Raw genomic sequence first — 21,756 nt, forward strand, 5'->3', positions numbered from 1 at the left:
ATCTCATATAGTCTGAATTCAGATCTCTCTGGGTAGATTTCACAGGTAGCCCTATTGGTATATCTACTTTTTAATCCCTCTATTCAGTTTAATGACACCCTGCCAAGCTTGATTTCTCTGCTTATACACATCGTTCTCACTTTACCAAGCCTCCCCATCTCTGGAATCAAGCAAGCTGTTATTCCCTGACCCCTGCCACAAATATAGATGCTACATGGTCGCTTGTAATCACCACAGCTTTCACTAAAATTTATATCAGGAAAACTCACATGTTGAAGGCCAAGCAGCTTTCTCCCCATACTGACACTTCACACTTTTTTCAAAATGACTAAGCAAATATTAAAAAACACTTAAATGATAGTTTAGCACATTCCTTTTTATTGGCTCGAGGAAGCATTAATTAACTCTTGATGTTATCTGCACTTTTCAGAATTTTCACAGAGCTTCAATTCACCAGGAGCAAAAACTTCAAACTGCTTTGGAAGGAAAAAATATACGTGAACCTGCCTTAAATATTTTGCATATACAGTTGATTCAAATAAATATAATAAATATGGTAGTAGTAGCTAAATATCACTCAAGAGTTTTGTTGAAAAGAACTTCCATGGAGTAATATTTTCTAGATATGCATTCATATTTGGATTTGGGTAGATTTTCTGTCAAAACACTATTTCAGTTCTAGAAGATGCTATAAAAGGTCACATTTCTCCCAGGAACTGAAGGAATTCTAAATATGTTTTAAAGCATTTCCATAACTGGTCCTGGCCATTTCAGGAATTGTATTTCTGTGGGTGGGTGGTGGCTCTGCAGTACTCTTGACACATCTCCTTGCATTCTTCACTCATCCCTCCCAGAAATAATCCCCACAACAATGAAGCAGTAGAGCAGGATTTGGGGAGATGGCTGCCATATGTATGTATGTATAAGTTACATTTATCTTTAAACCATCGATTGGAATTGGAACTTTTTCTAGAATATACTCACCAAATAAACACTATTCTCATTCATTATTGAGTCTTTGAATGGCCCCGTCACTTTTCTTTAGTCTGTCATCCATTTAGGCATGCCATATGATAGAATAACCTTGCCCTGGAATCACTTACATTCCGAACATTGTACAATTTTTCCTAAAATGCATCTGTGTTTACTTTGTTATTGCTATACCCTGGAGCATATCATGAAACTATCACTCATTTATTAATTTATATCATCTAGATCAAGGGTGTCAAAGTGGATTTCTTCGAGGGCCAGATCAGCATTGTAGTTCTTTGCGGGCCGGCAGGGGGGGAGAGCGGCGGGGGGGTGGCAGGACGGATGCCTCCTGCAGCACCCTGCCAGCCGTTTTCGGGCCTGTTTTTTGGGCTGTTTTCAGCCAGCAGAGTGCTGCAGGAGGCCATGGAGGGTGAAAACGAGGTGCAGGGGGTCCGCACACAGCCTGTTTTAGCCAACAGAGGCACTACGAACTGGTTCTTTTATATTCCCAGGCTGGCCCCGCGGGACAGATTTAAGCACCCCAAGGGCCGAATCTGGGCCACAGGCCTTGAGTTTGATACCCCTGATCTAGATGATACCAATTTTGGCTTTTTATTGAGAATTAAACCATTCCCATGTATGTATTCCCCACTCCACAAGTTCACATCACTTTAGCTCATCCTTTTTCTTTCTCCTAGATTCACCAACAAACCACATACCTATTTTTACTTTTTTTTCTCATTCTTTCATATGTGTTCTTTGGCATTTCATTCTCTTATTTTCCAAGTTGCAAACTTTAAACAATTATGGTCTTTAAAAAGATTTTTCTAGATAATGGATGGGCCAGTCTGGAGACAGACGGGTCTGGATGGGGAGAAACAGGCTTCGACTCAACCCTTCCAAGACCGAGTGGCTGTGGCTGTCGGCGTCCCGGTATAGCCAGCTGACACCATCGCTGGTTATTGGGGGCGAATCATTGGCCCCCACGGAAAGGGCCCGCAACTTGGGCGTCCTCCTGGACGCACGGCTGTCTTTAGAAGGGCATATGACGGCCGTGGCCAGGGGGGCTTTTTATCAGGTTCGCCTGATACGCCAGTTGCGCCCCTTTCTGGATCGGGACTCCCTACGCACAGTCACTCAAGCACTCGTCACCTCTCATCTGGACTATTGTAACGCTCTCTACATGGGGCTCCCCTTGGGGTACACCCGGAGACTCCAACTGGTGCAGAATGCGGCCGCGCGGGGGATTATGGGAGCGACTGGGCGCTCCCATGTGACTCCTCTCCTGCGCGAGCTGCATTGGCTTCCGGTGGACTTCCGGGTGCGCTTCAAGGTGTTGGTGATCACCTTTAAAGCGCTCCATGGTTTAGGGCCAGGGTACTTACAGGACCGCCTTCTGCCACCAATAGCCTCCCACCGGCCAGTTCGTTCCCACAGAGAGGGCCTCCTCAGGGTGCCGTCGGCTAGACAATGCCGGCTGGCGACCCCCAGGAGGAGAGCCTTCTCTGTGGTGGCACCTACCCTTTGGAACAATCTACCCCCAGAGATACGAGTGATCTCCGACCTCCGGACCTTTTGTCGGGCCCTAAAAACTCATCTCTTTCAGTTAGCCGGTCTCTCTTGATTTTATGATTTTATGGTTGGTTTTAAATTTTGATATGGATTTTAAATTGATAAATTTTAAACTATGGGCCAAATTTAATTATTTTAAATCTATTTTTAATCGTACTTATGTATAAATGTTTTTTATTTTGGCTGTTCACCGCCCTGAGTCCGAAAGGAGAAGGGCGGTATAGAAATTCGAATAATAAATAAATAAATAAATAATAAATAAATAAATAAATAAATAAAAACAAAGACCTGCTTTGGATTTCAAAACAACCCAGGAATGCAACATTATTTAATGTACCAATTTAAAGTATTTACACTTGGCTTCCCTTATTCAATCTCAAATGGTATAACAAAGAAGCTGTTGCAGTGCCACTTCCCGCTTTTGTATCCAACCCTGTCCATCGTGCTCACTGAGGTAATCTGAGGAGAATCCCATTGTGGGACTGAATCTTCTCTGCACCACTTCTTTCTCAGTGGAAGAACTCAGTATTTTGTTCACCTTTTAAAGACTTGAAATGCATGTCTTCATACATACTTTCATTCATTTTTAATAACCTTATTTTTAACATCACTTTAAGATTTTATCTTTAAGTTGCAAATCACTGAGGTATTTCAGAAGTCAGTAGTATATATAATCTAATCTAAGAAATAAAGTACAAAAGACAAGGTGATTTAATTCTCTTATATTGACTCTAGCAACTGTGAATAACTATATTATGGAAGGTCTTGTCCCCAAACATCTTGTTATCATAATAGTGCCTCAGAGGTTAAATGAATAGTGCAGCCCCCTACCAAATGTATAAAAAGGCATACAAGAAACTTGATGCAAGAACAAATTCCAGTAGCTGAAAGGTGGTGTTAACAAGGCAATTACTAATCATGATATTCCAGAAACTAAGATGGTCCTGATCCAAACTGTTTTCCAAACAAATATAATTGAGGAGGCTGAAACACAATAGATTCTTTCTCCCTGCATGTTAGAGATGTTAGAAATAGCAATAGCTTTGACACCGTACACTGATTTTTTAAAAAGGCAGCATTATGCCAATTTACTTTAGTTATCCCATGCAGCAGAATGTTAATGGCTCTTTATGAAGAATTTTAATTTCAAGCAAAGAAAAATCCAAATTGTCAGAATGGATACAGATACATGTGATTTGTTAGCTTTAAAACAAGAAAGTACGCTTAAATATAGATATATAATGATGTATTTAAATTTAAAATTTGATGGAAGGATTTCTTTTTTTGTCAGGCTTCAGTTGATAGGAAACAAGTTCATCTTCTTCAAAGGGTAAAGGTGGAAAACAAGTCATTTATGCTACTGCATGTATAAAAACTTGGGAACTATTTTCAAATAACATATCTTGCATATTATTTTAAGGAAAATAGCAGGTACCAGGATGCAGATGGTAGAAATATTCCTCTTCTGCAGACTCCTATTTTGAAATCCTAATATTCAAGTATGGAAGAAATGAATCAGCTTCTGCAAAATCTTTTATTGCATAGATAAGTTATAGAAGCTGTAATAAGTCTGATCTCTTTTATCCATTGCAAGCTCTTTTGCATATAGTATAATCTACTTGATCTGCATTGTTCGTTTTTGGTACTTGAGAACTAGATAGTTGCTTCTTTCATTCCTTTCATTCCCAAATTAAACTGGGTTTCTTGGCACTCACGAAAATACCTACTGGAAATAAAATAAAATAAAATGTATATACTTTAAAAATGTATACAGTTTGATGGACATATAGATAACCCCAAACAATGAAAATTGTTCGCTACAACTTCTTGCAAAATTCTCCTAATTAAATAGAATTTTTAGAGGATTTTTTTCCCCACTGTTATCTCTCTGTTGAATACTTTGGCAACCAGTTTCAACAGTGCACTTCTTCACTCATCCCATTTTAGCATAAATGAGAAAAGTAAACAATTTCATCTATTCAAAAGTTATTAGACCCTTGTAATTAAATGGTGGCGTACCAACTCCCGCAATTCCTGGAGGAAACTGATTATCTAGACCCATACCAATCAGGCTTCAGGTGCGGACACAGCATGGAAACGGCATTGGTTGCCCTGGTGAATGATCTTTGGCGGGCCCGGGATTTTATTTATTTTATTTTATTTTATTTTTGGATTTATATACCGCCCTACTCCCGAAGGACTCAGGGCAGTGAACAGCCAAAAAGATAAACACACAAACTACAAAATTTAAAGGACAATATAAAAACCCATTAAATAATTTGGCCCAAAACAAATTAAAACACCCCTAATGTTTTAAAACAAATTTAAAATTTACAATTAAAAGGGAAGTTAGGTCAGGCCAGCCTGTTGAAATAAAAAGGTCTTGAGGGCACGGCAGAAGGTCCGTAAATCTGGGATCCTCCGTATCTCCGGGTGGAGCTCATTCCAGATGGCAGGTGCCCCCACAGAGAAGGCTCTCCCCCTGGGGGCCGCCAGTCAACACTGTTTGGCCGATGGCACCCTGAGGAGCCCCTCTCTATGTGAGCGTACTGGCTGGTGAGAGGCTACTGGTGGCAGAAGGCGGTCCCGTAAGTACCCAGGTCCTAAGCCATGAAGCGCTCTAAAGGTGGTAACCAAAACCTTGAAGCGCACCCGGAAGACCACCGGGAGCCAGTGCAGCTCGCGCAGGAGAGGTGTTAAATGGGAACGCCATGTCGCTCCCATAACCACCCGCGTGGCCGCACTCTGAACCAGTTGGAGCCTCTGGGTGCTCCTCAATGGGAGCCCCATGTAGAGAGCATTACAGTAGTCCAGGTGGGAGGTAATGAGGGCATGAGTGACCGTGCGTAAGGAGTCCCGATCCAGAAAGGGACGCAACTGGCGGATCAAGCGGACCTGAAAGAAAGTCCTCCTGGCCACAGCCGTGAAATGCTCTTCTAAAGACAGTCGTGAATCCAGGAGGACACCCAAGTTGTGAGCCCTCTCCGTGGGGGCCAACAACTCGCACCGGGACATCACTTCAAGGGCATCATTGGGGTGGTCCGGGTGGAGATGTACAGCTGAGTTCATCAGTGTACTGATAGTTCTTCACCCCGAAACCACGGATGATCTCACCCAGTGGCTTCACATAAATGTTGAACAGAAGGGGCAAAAGGACCGACGCCTGTGGCACCCCACATATAAGGCGCCTCGGGGTCGACCTCTGCCCCCTGCCACCGCAGCACAGTGCCCCCCACCCCCAACTCTTCCAACCGGTGCAGCATGATACCATGGTCGATGGTATCAAAAGCCGCTGAGAGATCTAATAGGACCAGGACAGAGGAACAATCCCTGTCCCGAGCCCTCCAGAGATCATCAACCAACGCGACCAATGCCGTTTCCGTGCTGTACCCAGGCCTGAAGCCCGACTGGAATGGATCCAGATAAACCGTTTCATCCAGGTACTGGGGAAGCTGTTGCGCCACCACACTCTCAACAACTTTCGCCACAAAGCGAAGGTTGGAGACTGGACGATAGTTTGCTAACACTGCCGGGTCCACGGAAGGCTTCTTGAGGAGAGGCCTCACCACCACCTCTTTCAATGCAGCAGGAAAGTCACCCTCACTCAAAGAAACATTTATAATTCCCTGGAGCCAGCCTCGTGTCACCTCCCGAGAAACTAGCACCAACCAGGAGGAACACGGGTCCAATAAACATGTGGCTGCGCTCAATCTATCCAGAATCCTGTCCACATCTTCGGGAGTCACAGGATCAAACTCTTCCCAGATAACATTCTCAAAACCTGCCTCCATCATCCCTCCTGAATCTATCCAGTCAGAGTCCAAGTCTTCCCGAATCTGAGCAATTTTGTCATACAGATACTGCACAAAGTCCTCGGCCCTACCCTCCAAGAGGTCCTCCCGCGCTCCCTGGTGGAGTAGGGAGCGGGTCACCCTAATCAGGGTGGCCGGGCGATTATCTGATGACACAATAAGAGTGGCAAAATAGTTAAATTTTGCCGCTTCTATTGCCACTAGGTAAGTCTTAATATGAGACCTTACTAGTGTTCGGTCGGATTCAGAAAGGCTGGCCCTCCAACTGCTCTCCAGGTGTCTTTTCCAGCACTTCATCTCCCTCAGCTCCTTGGTGAACCAAGGAGCAAGGTGAGACCGGCTCCGGGTCAGAGGCGCTCCCACAACACGATATGGCCCCCTTCTCCTGCCATATCTACCCCTCCCAGCCACAGTACTTATGGAAAGTCCATCATCAGAACAAGCTCTAACCCCCTCCTTGACCCCGAGTCCCACACCCCCCATGCCGCGCCCCTCAGCCGGACCAGGCCCCCTCTTCGATGGGTTATCCCCCACACCCACAACCATAGTTCTAATCCAACTCTCCCCCCCTGGAACCCTTAAAAATTTCGCTAAAAAATTACATTAAAAAACCCTCAACCCCCTCTTCGTCGCATGCCAATGGGGGTTATTCCTCCATCCTGGTGCTACTTGACCTCTCAGTAGCTTTTGATACCATCGACCATGGTATCTTACTGTGATGACTCGGGGGGTTAGGGGTGGGGGGCACTGTTTTACAGTGGTTCTCCTCCTACCTCTCAGGCCATACGCAGTTTGTCTGGGCAGGGGGTCAGAGATCCTCCCCAAGGCCCCTCACTTGTGGGGTGCCGCAGGGGTCGGTTCTCCCCCCCGCTCTTTAACATCTACATGAAGCCGCGGGGTGAGATCATGCATAGTTTCGGGGTGAGGTATCATCAGTATGCTGATGATACCCAACTTTACATTTCCACCCTGGATCAACCCAGGAATGCCCTTTCCGTGATGTCTAAGTGCCTAGAGGCGGTGCGGGTCTGGATGGGTAGGAACAGGCTCAGACTCAATCCCTCCAAGACAGAGTGGCTGTGGATGCTGGCATCTCATGATCTAGTATCCCCATCGCTTCTGATGGGAGGGGACTGCCTGGCTCCTCGGAAAGGGTTCGTAATCTTGGCGTTCTCCTTGATTCACGGTTGTCCTTGGTGGACCATCTGACAGCCGTGACAAGGGGGGCTTTTGCACAGGTTCGCTGGTGCGCCAGTTGTGCCCTTTCCTAGACAGGGATGCCCTCCGTACGGTCACTCATGCTCTCATTATTTCTTGGCTGGATTACTGCAATGCCCTCTACATGGGGCTGCCCTTGGGGTGCACCCGGAGGCTCCAACTGGTCGAGAATGCGGCCACGTGGGTAGTTACAGGTGCTTCCCGTTACTCCCATATACACCATTGTTGCGCGAGCTGCACTGGTTGCCGGTGGTCCTCTGAATCAGCTTCAAGGTGCTGGTGCTCACCTATAAAGCCCTTCATGGCATGGGCCCGGGGTATTTGCAGGACTATCTCCTACCGGCCTCCCACCGCCCAGTGCGCTCACATAGGACTGCCCTCCTCTGGGTCCCATCGGCCAGACAGTGTCGGCTGGCGGCCCCCAGGATGAGGGCATTTTCTGTGGTTGCACCAACCCTCTGGAATGGTTTACCCACTGGGCTCCGGACGGCCCCCAACCTCTGCACCTTCCGCGCCAACCTAAAGACATGGCTCTTTCAGCAAATCCCCTGATCTAGTGTGCATTTTAATTTGGGGGATTTGGGATTTTTAAATCGGATTTTAACATTTTAATTCTATTTATTGTTGGGTCATTTTTATTCTGTGAGCCACCCTGAGTCCCTCGGGAGAAGGGCGGCATATAAATATGACAATAAATAAATAAAATAAATAAATTCATTCCTAGGCCTCAATAAATGCACCATATGATAATCAGAAGCATATATTCGTTTGCTGGTAATCCTATCTCAACCTTTCCCAATCTGATGCCCTCTAATTATGGCATCATGATAACATCCAATTGAGTGGGAAATCTAGTTAATGTAATTCTAACCCTTCTGGGAAGGCATCAAGTTCCATTCACTTCAAAACTTAACTTCTACAGGTGAAGCAATGGCTGGATTCAGTGTTTAGCCAAAGGTATAATATAATTTGTTTATCTTGTTCATGATATTAGTAGAATCTAGCCAATTGTTCTTTAGTCAGGAAATATGATCATAAAAGCCCAGTCCAACACAATACCACTGAAAAAGAAAAACAAGGAATCCAAGAAGAAACCAGCATGGCTGCACAAAGATCTCTCTGACAAATTGAAAGACAAAAAGGACAAGTACAAAAAATGAAAAGAGTGACACACAACTAAGGCAGAATATCAGCAGATAGCCAGAATCTGCAAAGATGAAGTTACGAAAACAAAGGCTCAGAATGAACAAAGACTTGCAACAAAAGTCAAAGATAACAAAAAAAGTTTCTTCCAACTTATAAATAACAAGAAAAAAATAAAGGAAACAGTCAGTCCACTAAAGAGAGAAGACGGCAAAGAAGTAACAGGCAGCAGAGAGAAAGCAGAGAAATATTGATTAAGTAAACCATAGCATAATGAGATATTTGAATCCAATCAATCAAAATTGCTTTGGATAGATCCCTGCACTGCACTGAACTGCACACAGTACATAACTGAACTTTGGAATTCTCTAATCTAAGATATAGTGATGGTCCCATCAACTTAAATGCCTTTTAAAAGAAAACAAGACCAATTAATAAAGGCATTAATGACAACCAATAATGAAGGCTGTATCTACCCTCCAGAATAATAGGACCCATATCTCTAAATATTAATGGCAAAGGAACATTATTGGAAAACTGCTATTACTTTTAAATCATGCTTGTGAGCTTCCTGCTGCTATTTCATTCTAGAGACAGGCTTTAGACTAAATGGATTGTTCTTTTTTTGTATCAAAATATATCATGTGTGCAAGTTTTTCTCACTGCAAATTAATTTAGTAGAAGAGATATCAGGATTCCTGGGGAAAAAATGTCACTGACAAGTGTAAATTCTATAACCACCAAATATTTTCTATATTCTACAATTCTGAAATAGCAATTTCCATATAAAAATTGGGTTATGGAATTGAAAAAAGGAACGGAAAACTGAAGAATGGAATTTTCTGGGGATTGGCTTCTTTATGTCCATGTTATATTTGATATTAAATGCAGCTTGGAGAAATTCTTTAGCTTTTGTAATAGTAATCATGAAGAGTCTGCAATCTTAATCAAGGAAAGGGGAAATTTCTATTGTGTGCCCAATGAAAATAGTTTCCTCTCCAATGCTATTAGCACCAGAAAAAAAATTCATTCCCACTGAAAATAATAAAGCATTGTTCTTTTATTTGATATTACCGGTATATCCAAAGGAGTGATTTTTGTATATGTTCAAGACCAAAAAACAACAACCTTGCTTTCCCCACATTCCACGGTTTCAATTGTGTCCTCCAAAAATGTGGGCCTTTTTTTTTTAAAAAAAAGCAAGAAATTGACAACTTCCTAATGACATTTACTATCTTTACTTTAGCTTCCAATGCTTACTTCATTAAAGATGGGGAAAGCAATTAATTATCATCCTTTTTTACCCTTAGAGAAACATTGGAGCCCATTATAACTGCAGGACTGTTTTTTCTTCTTTTAAAAGCTCAGCTTGCAAAGAATAATTATAATCATATGCCTCATGAAGAACAGGATCTTCTCAAAACTGACTTTAAATAGGGAAAACAAAGCTGTTTGTATGGAATTCTGAAATTGTATGGACAGTGACGAAATTATATTGTCTTTTACTCCACAAAATAAAATAAAGGATGCACCTACATCAGCATTTTTTGACAGCTGAAAAAACAAAAGTCTTCAATCACAACCTTACTGCAGAAAGGGAATACTATGGAATACAATGAAAGAAAAAGATATGAGACTATAATTTACTACTTATTCACTTGGTAAAGTAACATTTATAGAAAGAAAAATATATATGTAGCTGCAGCAGCATGACTAAGCCTGTGAGGTAAGAAACTGGAAGTCTCAAACTTCCTCTTCCAGATGCCTTCAGGGTCTATTCATTTTAGTTTTAACCTCCTATCTTGGCTTTAAAGTTCTTGCGGCCACTGTACATCTCCAGGGAATAGTTTATATGGGATCTAACTAAAGCATGTGATACAGAAGGGGCTTTTGCAACCTGTATCATTTCTCTGGGAAATTCAAAAGGGGCAAAATAGAAAGAAATTAAATAAATTCTATAGCTGGCCCCATGGCACTGAGATACATAGCTGGGAGGGAAATCCTCCACTTCAGGAGCTAGACCAAACTCACAAGAACTAAATAGAATCCATGTAGCAACCATAATATTGCAATTACCATTTTTTTAAAATAGCAACAGTACAGTAGAAAAATATTCCTGGCAGATGCAATGCTATTTGAAAAACAAGAATATGTCACTATACCTAGGAGAAAAACATTGTCAAAAGTCATTTTTATCAGTAAGACCTTGGCAGAGTTCCAGTAGTTAGGAACTGATTTTCCACAGAATTTTTAAATCCTATCACAATAAATGACTGGCTGTGTATTCCAAATTTCCTTACTATTCTTCTTAAATAATTATGCTGACTCCATCACCGTCCTTCCAACTCGTCCCAGGCAGAATCCCAGGCAGGGCTTTTTCCAAGTCTACAGCCCTGATAAGAAGCTTGCTTATAACCGGATGACCATTTCTCTACTTGAAAAAAGCAAACATGCAACACTGAACTCTTATTTTTCCATCCGTGAAAATGCTATAGAATAGATTCTTCCCTATTCCTAATGCTTCAGCAGAACTTTAACGCCTGAAAGCTATACAATAAGAGGGACTGAACTCCACTCTGCAGATTCTCTACAATAACCCTTTTGGTAATAGGGGGGAAAATAGCTGGGATGTAGGTGAGAGTGGAACTGTTCACAGGATGCTGGAATACAAATAATATGTAGCTAAATATGAATGCCCGGGTTCAACCTTTATTGCTGCCAAGGAAAAAGACATCTAGTAGACACTTCCATGTGAAGAAGCTGTAATAATTCAAATGCCCATCCAGATCTCTATGACCCCATAATGTTGACTGGATTTGGCAGCTGTGGATATATTTCCAGCTGAGTTGCCTAATAACCCAAATCACTTAAAACATTTTTTTTCCATTTTGCAACTGATAAGCTCTATGAAGCTCTTGAATTCCATATTTGAAGTATGGAACCAGTGTGTCAACCACTGTGTTAAAGTGAATGCTGGCTTGACTTAACAGGGATGAGGACTATTATCAGTTTCCCACTTTTCTTTGGCAGGGAAGGGCTAGGCACATTAAGCATCAGACTGCTTAGATTTTTAATATATTTTATTTCCCTTTTCTGGGAAGGCATTTTGATTATTCCAATAGAGTCCCAATGAGGATGGTGGTATAAAAATACCTTCACAATCACCACTCTTTTCAGGCTGTTTTTATGTTTATAATTAATAACACCTTTCCTCACTCAGTCACTGTGGTTACAGACCCTAAAAAATACATGGTGGCAAAATTGATAACAGACCTACATAAATTTGTAGTAGTGGAAAAGTGATGGTGAGAAACCAGGCAGATCATCCTTTCACAAACATTTTGCAAAAGGTAAAGGTTTCCCCTGTTCTGTCATGTTCGACTATAGGGGGCAATGCTCTTCACCATTTCCTAGCCAGCATTGTCCAAAGAAGCTTCCATGGTCATATGGCCGGCATAGCTATATGCCAAGGTGCATGGAGTGCTGTTATCTTCCCACCAAAGTGGTACCTGTTTACCTACTTACACTTGCATGCTTTCAAACTGCTAGGTTGGCAGGAGCTGGGGCCAGAACAGGAACTCATCCCGTTATGCGGTACTTGGGTCTCGAATTGCCAACTTTCTGGTCAACAGCCCAGCATCTTAACTGCAAGGTCACTGTGTCTCTTTTCTGTTTTTGTAAATGGCCAGCCAAATGCACACAATGTGTACTGAAAATATGCATTGCTGGGGAGTTTCCTTTTGGGAGTGAGGGAAAAAGAGAGGTTTTTTTTTGCTACTTCAAAGCTAGGCAGTGGCTTGAGTAGAGTACCAATTGAATGCATTTTTCTCAAATTCCTACTGATCACCTAGAGGGGGCAGCATAGCTAAGCTCATTGTATTCTGCTGTTCTGGAGTGAGCAGTTGGAGGAATTTAGGGATAGAAGCAATGCTGTGAGGAAATACTATACAATGCTACAGTCAAGACAAATAAGAGTGGGCTAGATATAATTGCAAGCATTTACACTAGGTGGAGCCAGAGCGATCTTCAAAGGTGAAAGCTGCACATCACAACAGAAAACTTATCTCCAAAAGAATCCCATTTCTCAGAAATGTGAATGAAGACTAAAAGGCAAATTGTACAGAAAGCAGAACATGGTGGATCGAATGTCCACACACAAAACTTCAAAATATCTTCATTTGTGCTGCAATAATAAGTATTTTATTGATTGTAATTAAATTCTACTCCCAGGCTTTTTAAATATCTTTAAAATGCAGCAGTTTGGCATTCTAATAAAATAGCAAAATAAGTGTTTTGATGGACCATCAGATATAAAATAGTATACACAATTACTGGGAATATAACATCTTTTGTATCCATCCACACTTTCTGCTTCCTCTCCCATTTACCACTTTTTCCTTTTTTATTCTTAAGGTTACAATTCTAGCATACAAATATAGGATAAGGATAAGGTCCATTGAAATAGGCAGAATTACAGTGCTGATAAATGAACCTACACAAGCTTTCTCTACATACCGGTATCTTTTACGTCTCACAAAAATATACACTCTGCATACCACACTCTCTAACTCTAATCCAGTTACTCTTTGTACCTTCTCTATAGCAATTGTGGATGAGAGAAGAAAACAAACAGAACCTAAAAAGCATTAAAAATATATAAAAGAAACATAAAGCAAAAGGAAAAAGAAAAAGAAAAGAAAATGATGGGAAAATAAAGAAAGAAGACGTAGTAAATGGAAGTAAAATGAAACTAATACCAATAGCTTTTCATTTATCTTCAAAACCAAAAGGTGGCAGAAAATTTTAAAGTTACAAAATAACATACTGTCTATTCTCTCTAATTTACCCTCAGATTATTATCTTCAGGCCTCCTCTCTTTTCCAGTGGCTCCGTCAACACATCACAGATTCTCTGGTTTTCAAGAAAGAATTGAGCAAGCAATGTGATTCACTAGGGACACCTTTAAAGAATATCCCAGCAAGACAATAACAGCTGCATTCAATCAATTTAGGGAACCAATTACAGTACAACTAAAGTAAAAAGCAGAATGTCTTTTTAGTTGAGTAAATTGGCCTTACTTTACAATAGCTACAATACAGTAACTGTATTATTGGGAGAAGGAGCCTTGACTTAAACTGTTTATATTTTTATGGTAGATTTAAGCCTTGTCTGTTGATATTGATACTACAGGGTTGCTATGCACCTGGAAATTCATATTAGACAATGGGGAAAGTCACACTTTCCTTTATCAACTACAAAACTAGGTTTATGTCCTATTTTCTCTTCCATCTTGTTTCCAGGTTGGGGGGGGAATCAAAATGGTGACCCAATTGGGGTCAAAGCCATTGCATATGGAGGGTGTTAGCAACTTTGCCTCCTTCTGCCTCCATTTTGTTACCTACATGGATTAAAAAAAGGAAATGAATTGATGCTCTAGCTTCTTGTCTCCATATTCATAGCTGGAAAGGGGATTCATTTCACTTTAAATACCATTCCAGGTTCACAAAACAAAAGCTAGCTGAGTTAAAATAAAACCTAACAATCCAAATATTTTGATTTTAATTGGGGACTCAATTCTGAATTGAGCCTTTTGGAGATCTGCACCTCAAAATTACATGAGATTTCTCCCCAAACCATACAATTATTTGTTTGTTTATTAAATCTGTGTGCAAACCATCTTGTGTGGAGGTGACTTGGGTAACTTCCCTTATCTTCAGATCCCTTTTACTTCAAATTCTGTCATCCCTCCCAGTTTCCATATGCAGAGATGGAAACTTATAATAGTTTCAGACTGAAACTGATCCAGCCACTCTGCATAATATTATGTTTTATTGCATTCCTTCCTTCTCCCCCACTCCCAACCACAAGAATATAGAAGATCAGAATAGTAGCACACTTTTATGATGTCTAAAAATCCAATTAGGCCAACACTGTTTTTTTCAATATTTATTTGAATTGTTAGGCAGAAAATAATGATAACAAAGATGATGGGAATACCAACCAAGTACTATCTATATATAGAATAACTAGAAGAGCCCCTCATTTATCAATTGTCTGGAAGAGAAGGAACAGAGTCCTGACAAGTTTGAGTGGCTGCAGATATCTGAATTCTCCAGTTCTGGAGATCTTCCATCTTTAATCTTCAATGAGCATATAATTCCCATTCAACATTGGCATGCAATTAGGGATCTTCTAAGACTCACAGCTTATGGCTATCTGTTGAATGAACTCAGATAATTTTGATTGTTCAGTAAATCATGATTAAACAAACCATAGTTCATAGCTGAACTCAAGGTGGGAGTCACAAAAACATTTTAAAGTTTGTCAGGCTTGCTTAGGCAAAGCAAACAGAAGCAGAAACTGACATAAACTGTCTACCTCAACCAGGAAGCAAAGCCCTGGTTGAGGTAGACAGATACAGTACTGAAACCCATTGGTCTATCCTTTATAAGTTATAGCATTTCTTATTTATTTGTTACCTTGAAATTTTTATAAAGCGGTTCCACAAATTCAGCTCTCATTTTGGGGCATCATATGCTGCAAATTTGAGAATCCTGGCTAAAGGAGTTTTGAAAAGAAAAACACTTTTTCTTCTTTTCAGGGAAAATAGCATTCCATTTTTTTGTCATAGTATCTATTTACATACTATATCTGCATGAAAGTTATTCTATTTTCTTTTTGAACCACTAGTATTTCATATACTGTGATTCACATAATATTTTCAACACATCACAACTGAAATTTCCTTGCGTTTTTCTGAATACTAACAATGCTACGCTTGCAACTTTCCAATTCCTAGGAAATATAAAACATAGTGAAATTCACTAAATAACATTCTCTACAATTTTACACTATCTGATAAACATATTGTGGCCTTGGTTCCTTCTGATGCCTTTAGTGTTGTCTGCTTTTTATTGGACTCTTTTAAATTTCTTTTACTCAAATTTCTTTTCTTTATTGTAAACCCCTCTATAACCATGGGATGAAGAGCAGTATATAAATTTCATGGTGTTAATGTTAAAATTATGCATATACTTGTTCTGGGAGTATAATGCTTCCTTAGAAGAGACACTTTTTTCATCTCACCCATATTTAATCCTATCAGAAGAGATTAATACATCTGGATGATCTGCTCACTAATTGCTACATTTCAACAAGTTATATATTAGGTGCATCTTATTCAAATGTGTCCTTACATTTAAAAAAAATCCATACTTTTGTTGGCTGTAAAAATAACTGTAAAAAGACTACAACTGTTCTGAAAAACATGAGTAGAATTAACATTTAAAAAAAAATATGGTGTACAAATACATCAAAAACTTGCCAAGATGCCAAGTATGAGACACCATTGAAAAATATTTTTGTATGTTCTCATCAGTAGTGTTTTTATTAAAAAAAACCATAACCCAGGGTCAACAAAACCCAACAGAAATGTTTAAAAATCAAAGTTACAAGTATGCATTGGTGTGGATCTAATGATTTGTGATAATTTAATAAATAAATATTCTCATAGGGAGACCATTTAAATGGAAGTGGGGATGAAGAAATCTTAAATGGGATGGGAGCTGAAGAATTATAGAACAGTGATGGAGTGGGTATTATCTGGTGTTCTGTTCATCTTAGACAGTAGAAAAAAATATAGTTTATACATTTTAACTTATTTTGTTCTATTTCTATCCCTAGTTTTCAACCAATAAAACCCAGAACAGGTGGAGAATGGGATTATTATAAAATGTCTGCAGAAATTTCATTATCTTTCAAGACGTAATAAACAAGGTACCACAGAGACAACACAAATGTACCAACCCACATCTTGGGCAAATATAAACACCAAGTAAAATAATTAAAGTACAGTTATACCATTTTTGCAAAAGTGTCTACAGTAATTACCGACCCATCTGAGTCCTGTACCTCAGGGCTAACCCCCTACCGCAGCACTGACATACCCAGGTATCCCATTTTGTATATGCCACATCTTCACTGGTTTCACTCTGACTCATTTCTAGTAGTCTAATGTTATCTTCAGCTGTTCAATATTTAAAACATGTTCTCCCTCTTTTTGACACAATTTTTGCTGGGGATACTTTTTAACACACTTAATCAACCATATGATTAATAATGTGGTATGGGCTGGGGATCAGTTCAATTCCTATTGGCCAATTTACACTGCTAGAGGCATACCCCCCCATACCACCATACCAGTGGTGGGATTCAGCCAGTTTGCACCATTTCAGGAGAACTGGTTGTTAACTTTCTGAACAGTTTGGCAAACTGGTTGTTGGAAGAAATAATTAGGGCAGAGAACCAGTTGTTAAATTACTTGAATCCTACCACTGCCCCTATTCCTCTAGATGCTAAGCATTGCCCTTTGTGGTCATTTTCAAGTGAGTTGGAGAAGATATCAGATTCCTCAGAGGGACCTTCCATGTAATGTCTGAGAGACACTTTCATCTGACTTCATTATTGTGTACAGATTCAGTGCTCTTTTGAAAGAGAATTAGATCTGTGTCGACAGGATTAGCGATCTTTTAACAGAGTGTAATCCCATATTTTTTACTAAGGGTCGATTTAAACTGTGAAAAAGAGACAGATGCTGTCCATTGCATATTGCTGTCTTGTCCTTATTTTCTGCGGGTTTCCAGCAGTGCCATTTTGACCATTCTACAGGTTATTTCTGAGTTCTGTCACCAATAACCTTCCCTTGTATCACTAGCTGAGAATGGAAGTTGCTTGTTTATTCATTGTTCCTCGTCTTGCTTCACCTGATCCCATCTTATCCGTTACAGATCACAGGCACCAGAAGGCCTGAGGTAATGTGGAAGATAAAGAAAGCCATGATAGTCCTCAAAAGCTTTCTTCTACATCAAGCAACCTGTCACTCAGGCAATTTGAAATATGGCTAAACTTTTCATCCTAGGCATCTTCTACACTTGCCCAACCCTAATCTACCATAAGTTAAGAAGAGTGATTAGCAATGATTCTCCACCTCATCTGTGGAAATGACGCTCAGCGGAAGGGGAAAAGTAGTTAGGGGAATCCAGCAATCATTTTCCTTAACCTATCCTGCAATAAAATTTTTAATGTTGGCATCACAAATTAGCTCTTTCCTGAGACAGGATAAGGTTCAGGGCAGCACAATTTATGCTGGCATAGTTTTCTGCTGATTCAGGAATAATATCATAATGCAGCCATCTGGTTCTGCCCTGAAACAGTCATTTATGGCTCATTAAAATCTAAAAGAAAAGCAACAGGAATGCTCTTTTAATTTATAAAAGGTTTTATGCCTGGTTACTTGAAGAGGAATTTTATTGTTACAAATGAGTCAACAAACTTGCAACAGGACTCGATATGTAACCTATAACTTTTATATTCAAACCAGTTTACTGAATAGGTTAACAAACAGTACTTAGTCTGGTTTTAAAATAATTCACTGTTAATGATAAGGAACTGTCTGGGAAATTCTTTTGGGAACATCTTAAACTCCAGAGTAATAAATAATCCATACAGATATCACTATCACACAATCATTAATGTAAACCATTGTTAGGAGAAGTTATATTGTATATTATGTGGGAATAAGATTATAGTTTATAATTTGAGTATATTTTGCAGTTCTACAGATAAATTATACCAAGTTCATTAAATCATACTTCACAATAAAGAAAAATAATCATACCTACACTTGGTCACTTCCACTGACTCATTTATATTCATTATCCTATTATAACAATATCTATTGTTAAGATCAACATCTTTTGATAGTCACTGATGTCTAACAAACTGAGGATGAAATTGCATAATTTTGGCAAATAGCTGTCTAAATTTTCATTAAATTTCATTTCATTAAATTGGTGTTACTTTATTAAATTTTACATAGTAACTTGTATTTACTCTTTACACACAGTAAATAACAGTCAAGGAATTACTAGATAAAATTTAGAACTAGCAATACAACTCTATAACAGTGTCTGTTTAAAATATAGGTCCCAATGGGCTCACTGGGGTTTATTTTCGGGTATAGAACTACAGCCTAAAGATATAATAGGTAAAAATGATGGTATGAAATGTCAACTTAAAATGTCATTGAATATGATCAAATCAGATTCCCAAACCACTGTACATATTCTATATACTATAGAATATATTTTATTTATATTATGTTGCAAAGGTGACAAACTGAACGAAGTCTGTTATTTAACAATGAACATATCTGATCACAAGAAAACTCAGCACTGGGAACTTGTCATGCAAGCTGGATAGTACAATGATTGCCTTGACTGGTGCACCTTTAAAAATAAGTATATGCGAAATGTAGCACCTGTGACATTTTTGCACTTGTCAATAATTTATACACATCCTGGTTGGGGGTTCCGGCTGTAGTCCAGCCAAATACATTTTTAAAAAGCATTTTAAAAATACCTTTAAATCAGGAGGTTTGCTCCGGGTAACAGGATGGGGAGCTGGGTTTGGATTGGAGACACACAAATCCACCGGAGCAGCAGCTGAGTCCCCAAGCTTGGCATCCATGGCTGGCAGAAGGAGAGCATCTTCTGTCCCAGCAGAGTCTCCGTCTAACTGCTGCAGCTCATCTGATTTGCACCTCTTCATTCTGGGTGAGACGTCAGCCTCTGGTTCTTGCTTTTCCAAAGCATTGCAGATAGGAAACAGGAGGGAAGGGAAACCGGGGTGGGTGGGGGTGAGGTGGGGGAGCGAAGGACCAAGTCAAATCATCCGAGGAAGCTGAAGTTCATTTTCACCTGTGATCCGGAGGGAGGTAAGCAGACTACAGGGAGGAGCTGTGAAGAAAAACATGTCCATCCAACTCAATGCGCTGAGGATGGCAGGAGAGGACCCGCTCCCACCACCCAACTTTGACTGCCTGAGTTAAAAACTGCAACTGGGAAAGAGCTGGCTGGCTGGGATTTGACTGGGAGGATGACGCGCGAGTAAACAGTATGCATTTGCTAGCGCTCCCCTCCCTTCTTTCACAGGCTACTCACTGCTTAGGGAAACGAAAGAGCGATCTTGATCTGAGCTTCCTGCACGGGTGGCAATTCTCTCCCGCCGAGGGCATCTCTTCCTCTTTTCTTTTGACGCGACGGCCAGTAGCTGCTTGCTTACTTCCCCCACGCACGCAAAAAAAAAAAAAAAAAAGAACCCACTTTCCGCCGTTCCTGCGAGGCTGAAGAGCAAATCCCTCAGCCTAACCCACCCATTTAGCTAGCCGGCTGGCTAGCCTGATTGATAGCCGGGCCTAGCCAATCCGAGTCGTAGCTCGATCTGGAGAGCGGGAGGAGGGTATAAGCCTCGAGCGCTTTCCAGGTTTGGTTGGCCGGTTGGCTCTCGTCCTCCCCCGCCCGCCGCCCGCCCCTTCTCGCTATCAGGAGCTGTCAATAGGGGAATGGTGCTGCACTGGGCTGCGGCTTTGCAGTGCGGGCGGGAGTTCGCTTCGCAGCGTTGCGGGGACGGGAGGAGGACATTGGCGTGGTCTCCTCGCGTGAACCCCTCCATTGGGTCCCGCTTAGCCTGTTTTGGGGGACGCGGCTGATATCAGTCATGCCAACTCTTTTCTATTGCCATGGGAACTCCTCCCACCAGCAAGCCACTCACCAAGGGCTGGTTTTGCTTTGGATTTATTCGCAGCTTCACCAGAGGGATAGGTTTCAGCTGTAAACATTTGGTTGCTTTTCGGTTAGAATTCTGGCTGTGCATTTTCAGGTGTGCATGTCAGCGTCGACAGGACGTACAGAATTCGTACTTCTATTAGTACACTTCGTTACCAGTTCCATTGAAAGGAGGGGAGAGGTGTTCGATGATCCTGCATATGCAGGCAGCAAAAAGAATCCACCACAGCACCCATCAGCCCCAGCCTGCAAATGCTCCTGTGCAAACTTATTTCAAATTTGTTCTTATTCAATTTATTCAATCGTATTTATTGATCTATGTGCCAACATTTCACCACATGGCATTAATGTATTTGAAGCCTATGATGTGTCATATACCATTTTGTTTTCTTCCCCTTATCTTACGTATAACTCACAACTGATATTGCTGTGTGTTATATAAAATTAGAATTACCATATGGCTTTTAAATTTTCCTTGACCTAGAAGATTTGTCTGCTGTTTTTCCCACATGCAGGTTAGTATCATATTTATGGTGGAGATTCCCCATGGCACCCCAGGCCCAACACACCCCATTTTAGTCTCAATCAGTCCCACAATAAATATTGGCTTTATTTCTAGTTGTTTTTAGAAGACCTTCTCAGCATAGGTTCACCAAATGGGTTGGTCTACAATTCATTCCTCAAACATCAGGATACAATAAATGGGCAGGTTAGCTGGACACTAATGCCTTAGACCAAAATACTTCAATGATGCCAGTGGTTCAAGAAGATTAGATCATTGAGTTCTACCCTACCTTACCTAGGGTAGTTTTACCTTAAGATCCATTATAGTAAAAATGACATACACTGTACTAGATTCATTGAAGCTTATTAAGACTTTGAAGAAGAGGAGGAGGGAGACAAAGGAAGTTATTAGTCCAGCTATTAAATTGAAAGAAAAATTTTTAGCCAACCCAGGGATCTTCAAAATTTTCACTGAAGGATATTTTTAAAAATTAAATTACTAATCCTGGATGATTCAGTGCATATGATTTCCCTTTGAAATTATCCATGATATGTAAAGGAGGCCAACAATAAAAAACCACTGTCAATTGCTACTAAAAGCTACATAACTTGTGTCTGTAGCAATCTATAATTAACTACTGTCAACTGCTATTAAAAGTTATTTGATTTATGTCCATAACAATCTCCTCAAATCATATTTCCCTTTTGGTCAGCTGTTTGTCAGCTCTGAGTCATCTGACTTACTGTAGTGTGGTAATATTTTTTGTGGGTGCATTTATATTTCCAATAGTTTTGATACTGTATTTATGTAATATATTGCCTGAATAGAGGCTTTTGCTACTTCAACAATGAAGTCTTTGAACATCAATTTTGTTCCAATTTCTAACTCCTACAGAAAAAGATGACCCACA

General features: G+C 40.5%; 1 protein-coding gene across 1 annotated transcript in view; it reads right to left on the bottom strand.

Annotated features, from left to right (window-relative positions):
• TMCC2 (transmembrane and coiled-coil domain family 2) overlaps positions 1–19,970 on the bottom strand; it is a 103,685-nt gene extending 83,715 nt beyond the window's left edge. The window contains exons 1-2 of the mRNA XM_060689752.2: positions 19,718–19,970; positions 19,137–19,513 (exon numbers count right to left, since the gene is read on the bottom strand). Coding sequence (XP_060545735.1) covers positions 19,137–19,325 — 189 coding nt within the window. The 5' untranslated portion in view covers positions 19,326–19,513; positions 19,718–19,970. The remainder of the gene's footprint in view (positions 1–19,136; positions 19,514–19,717) is intronic.
• Positions 19,971–21,756: the final 1,786 nt, after the last annotated feature.

This window comes from Pantherophis guttatus, chromosome 3 (assembly GCF_059756535.1).
Source record: "Pantherophis guttatus breed Tessera chromosome 3, ASM5975653v1, whole genome shotgun sequence".
NCBI lineage: Eukaryota > Metazoa > Chordata > Lepidosauria > Squamata > Colubridae > Pantherophis > Pantherophis guttatus.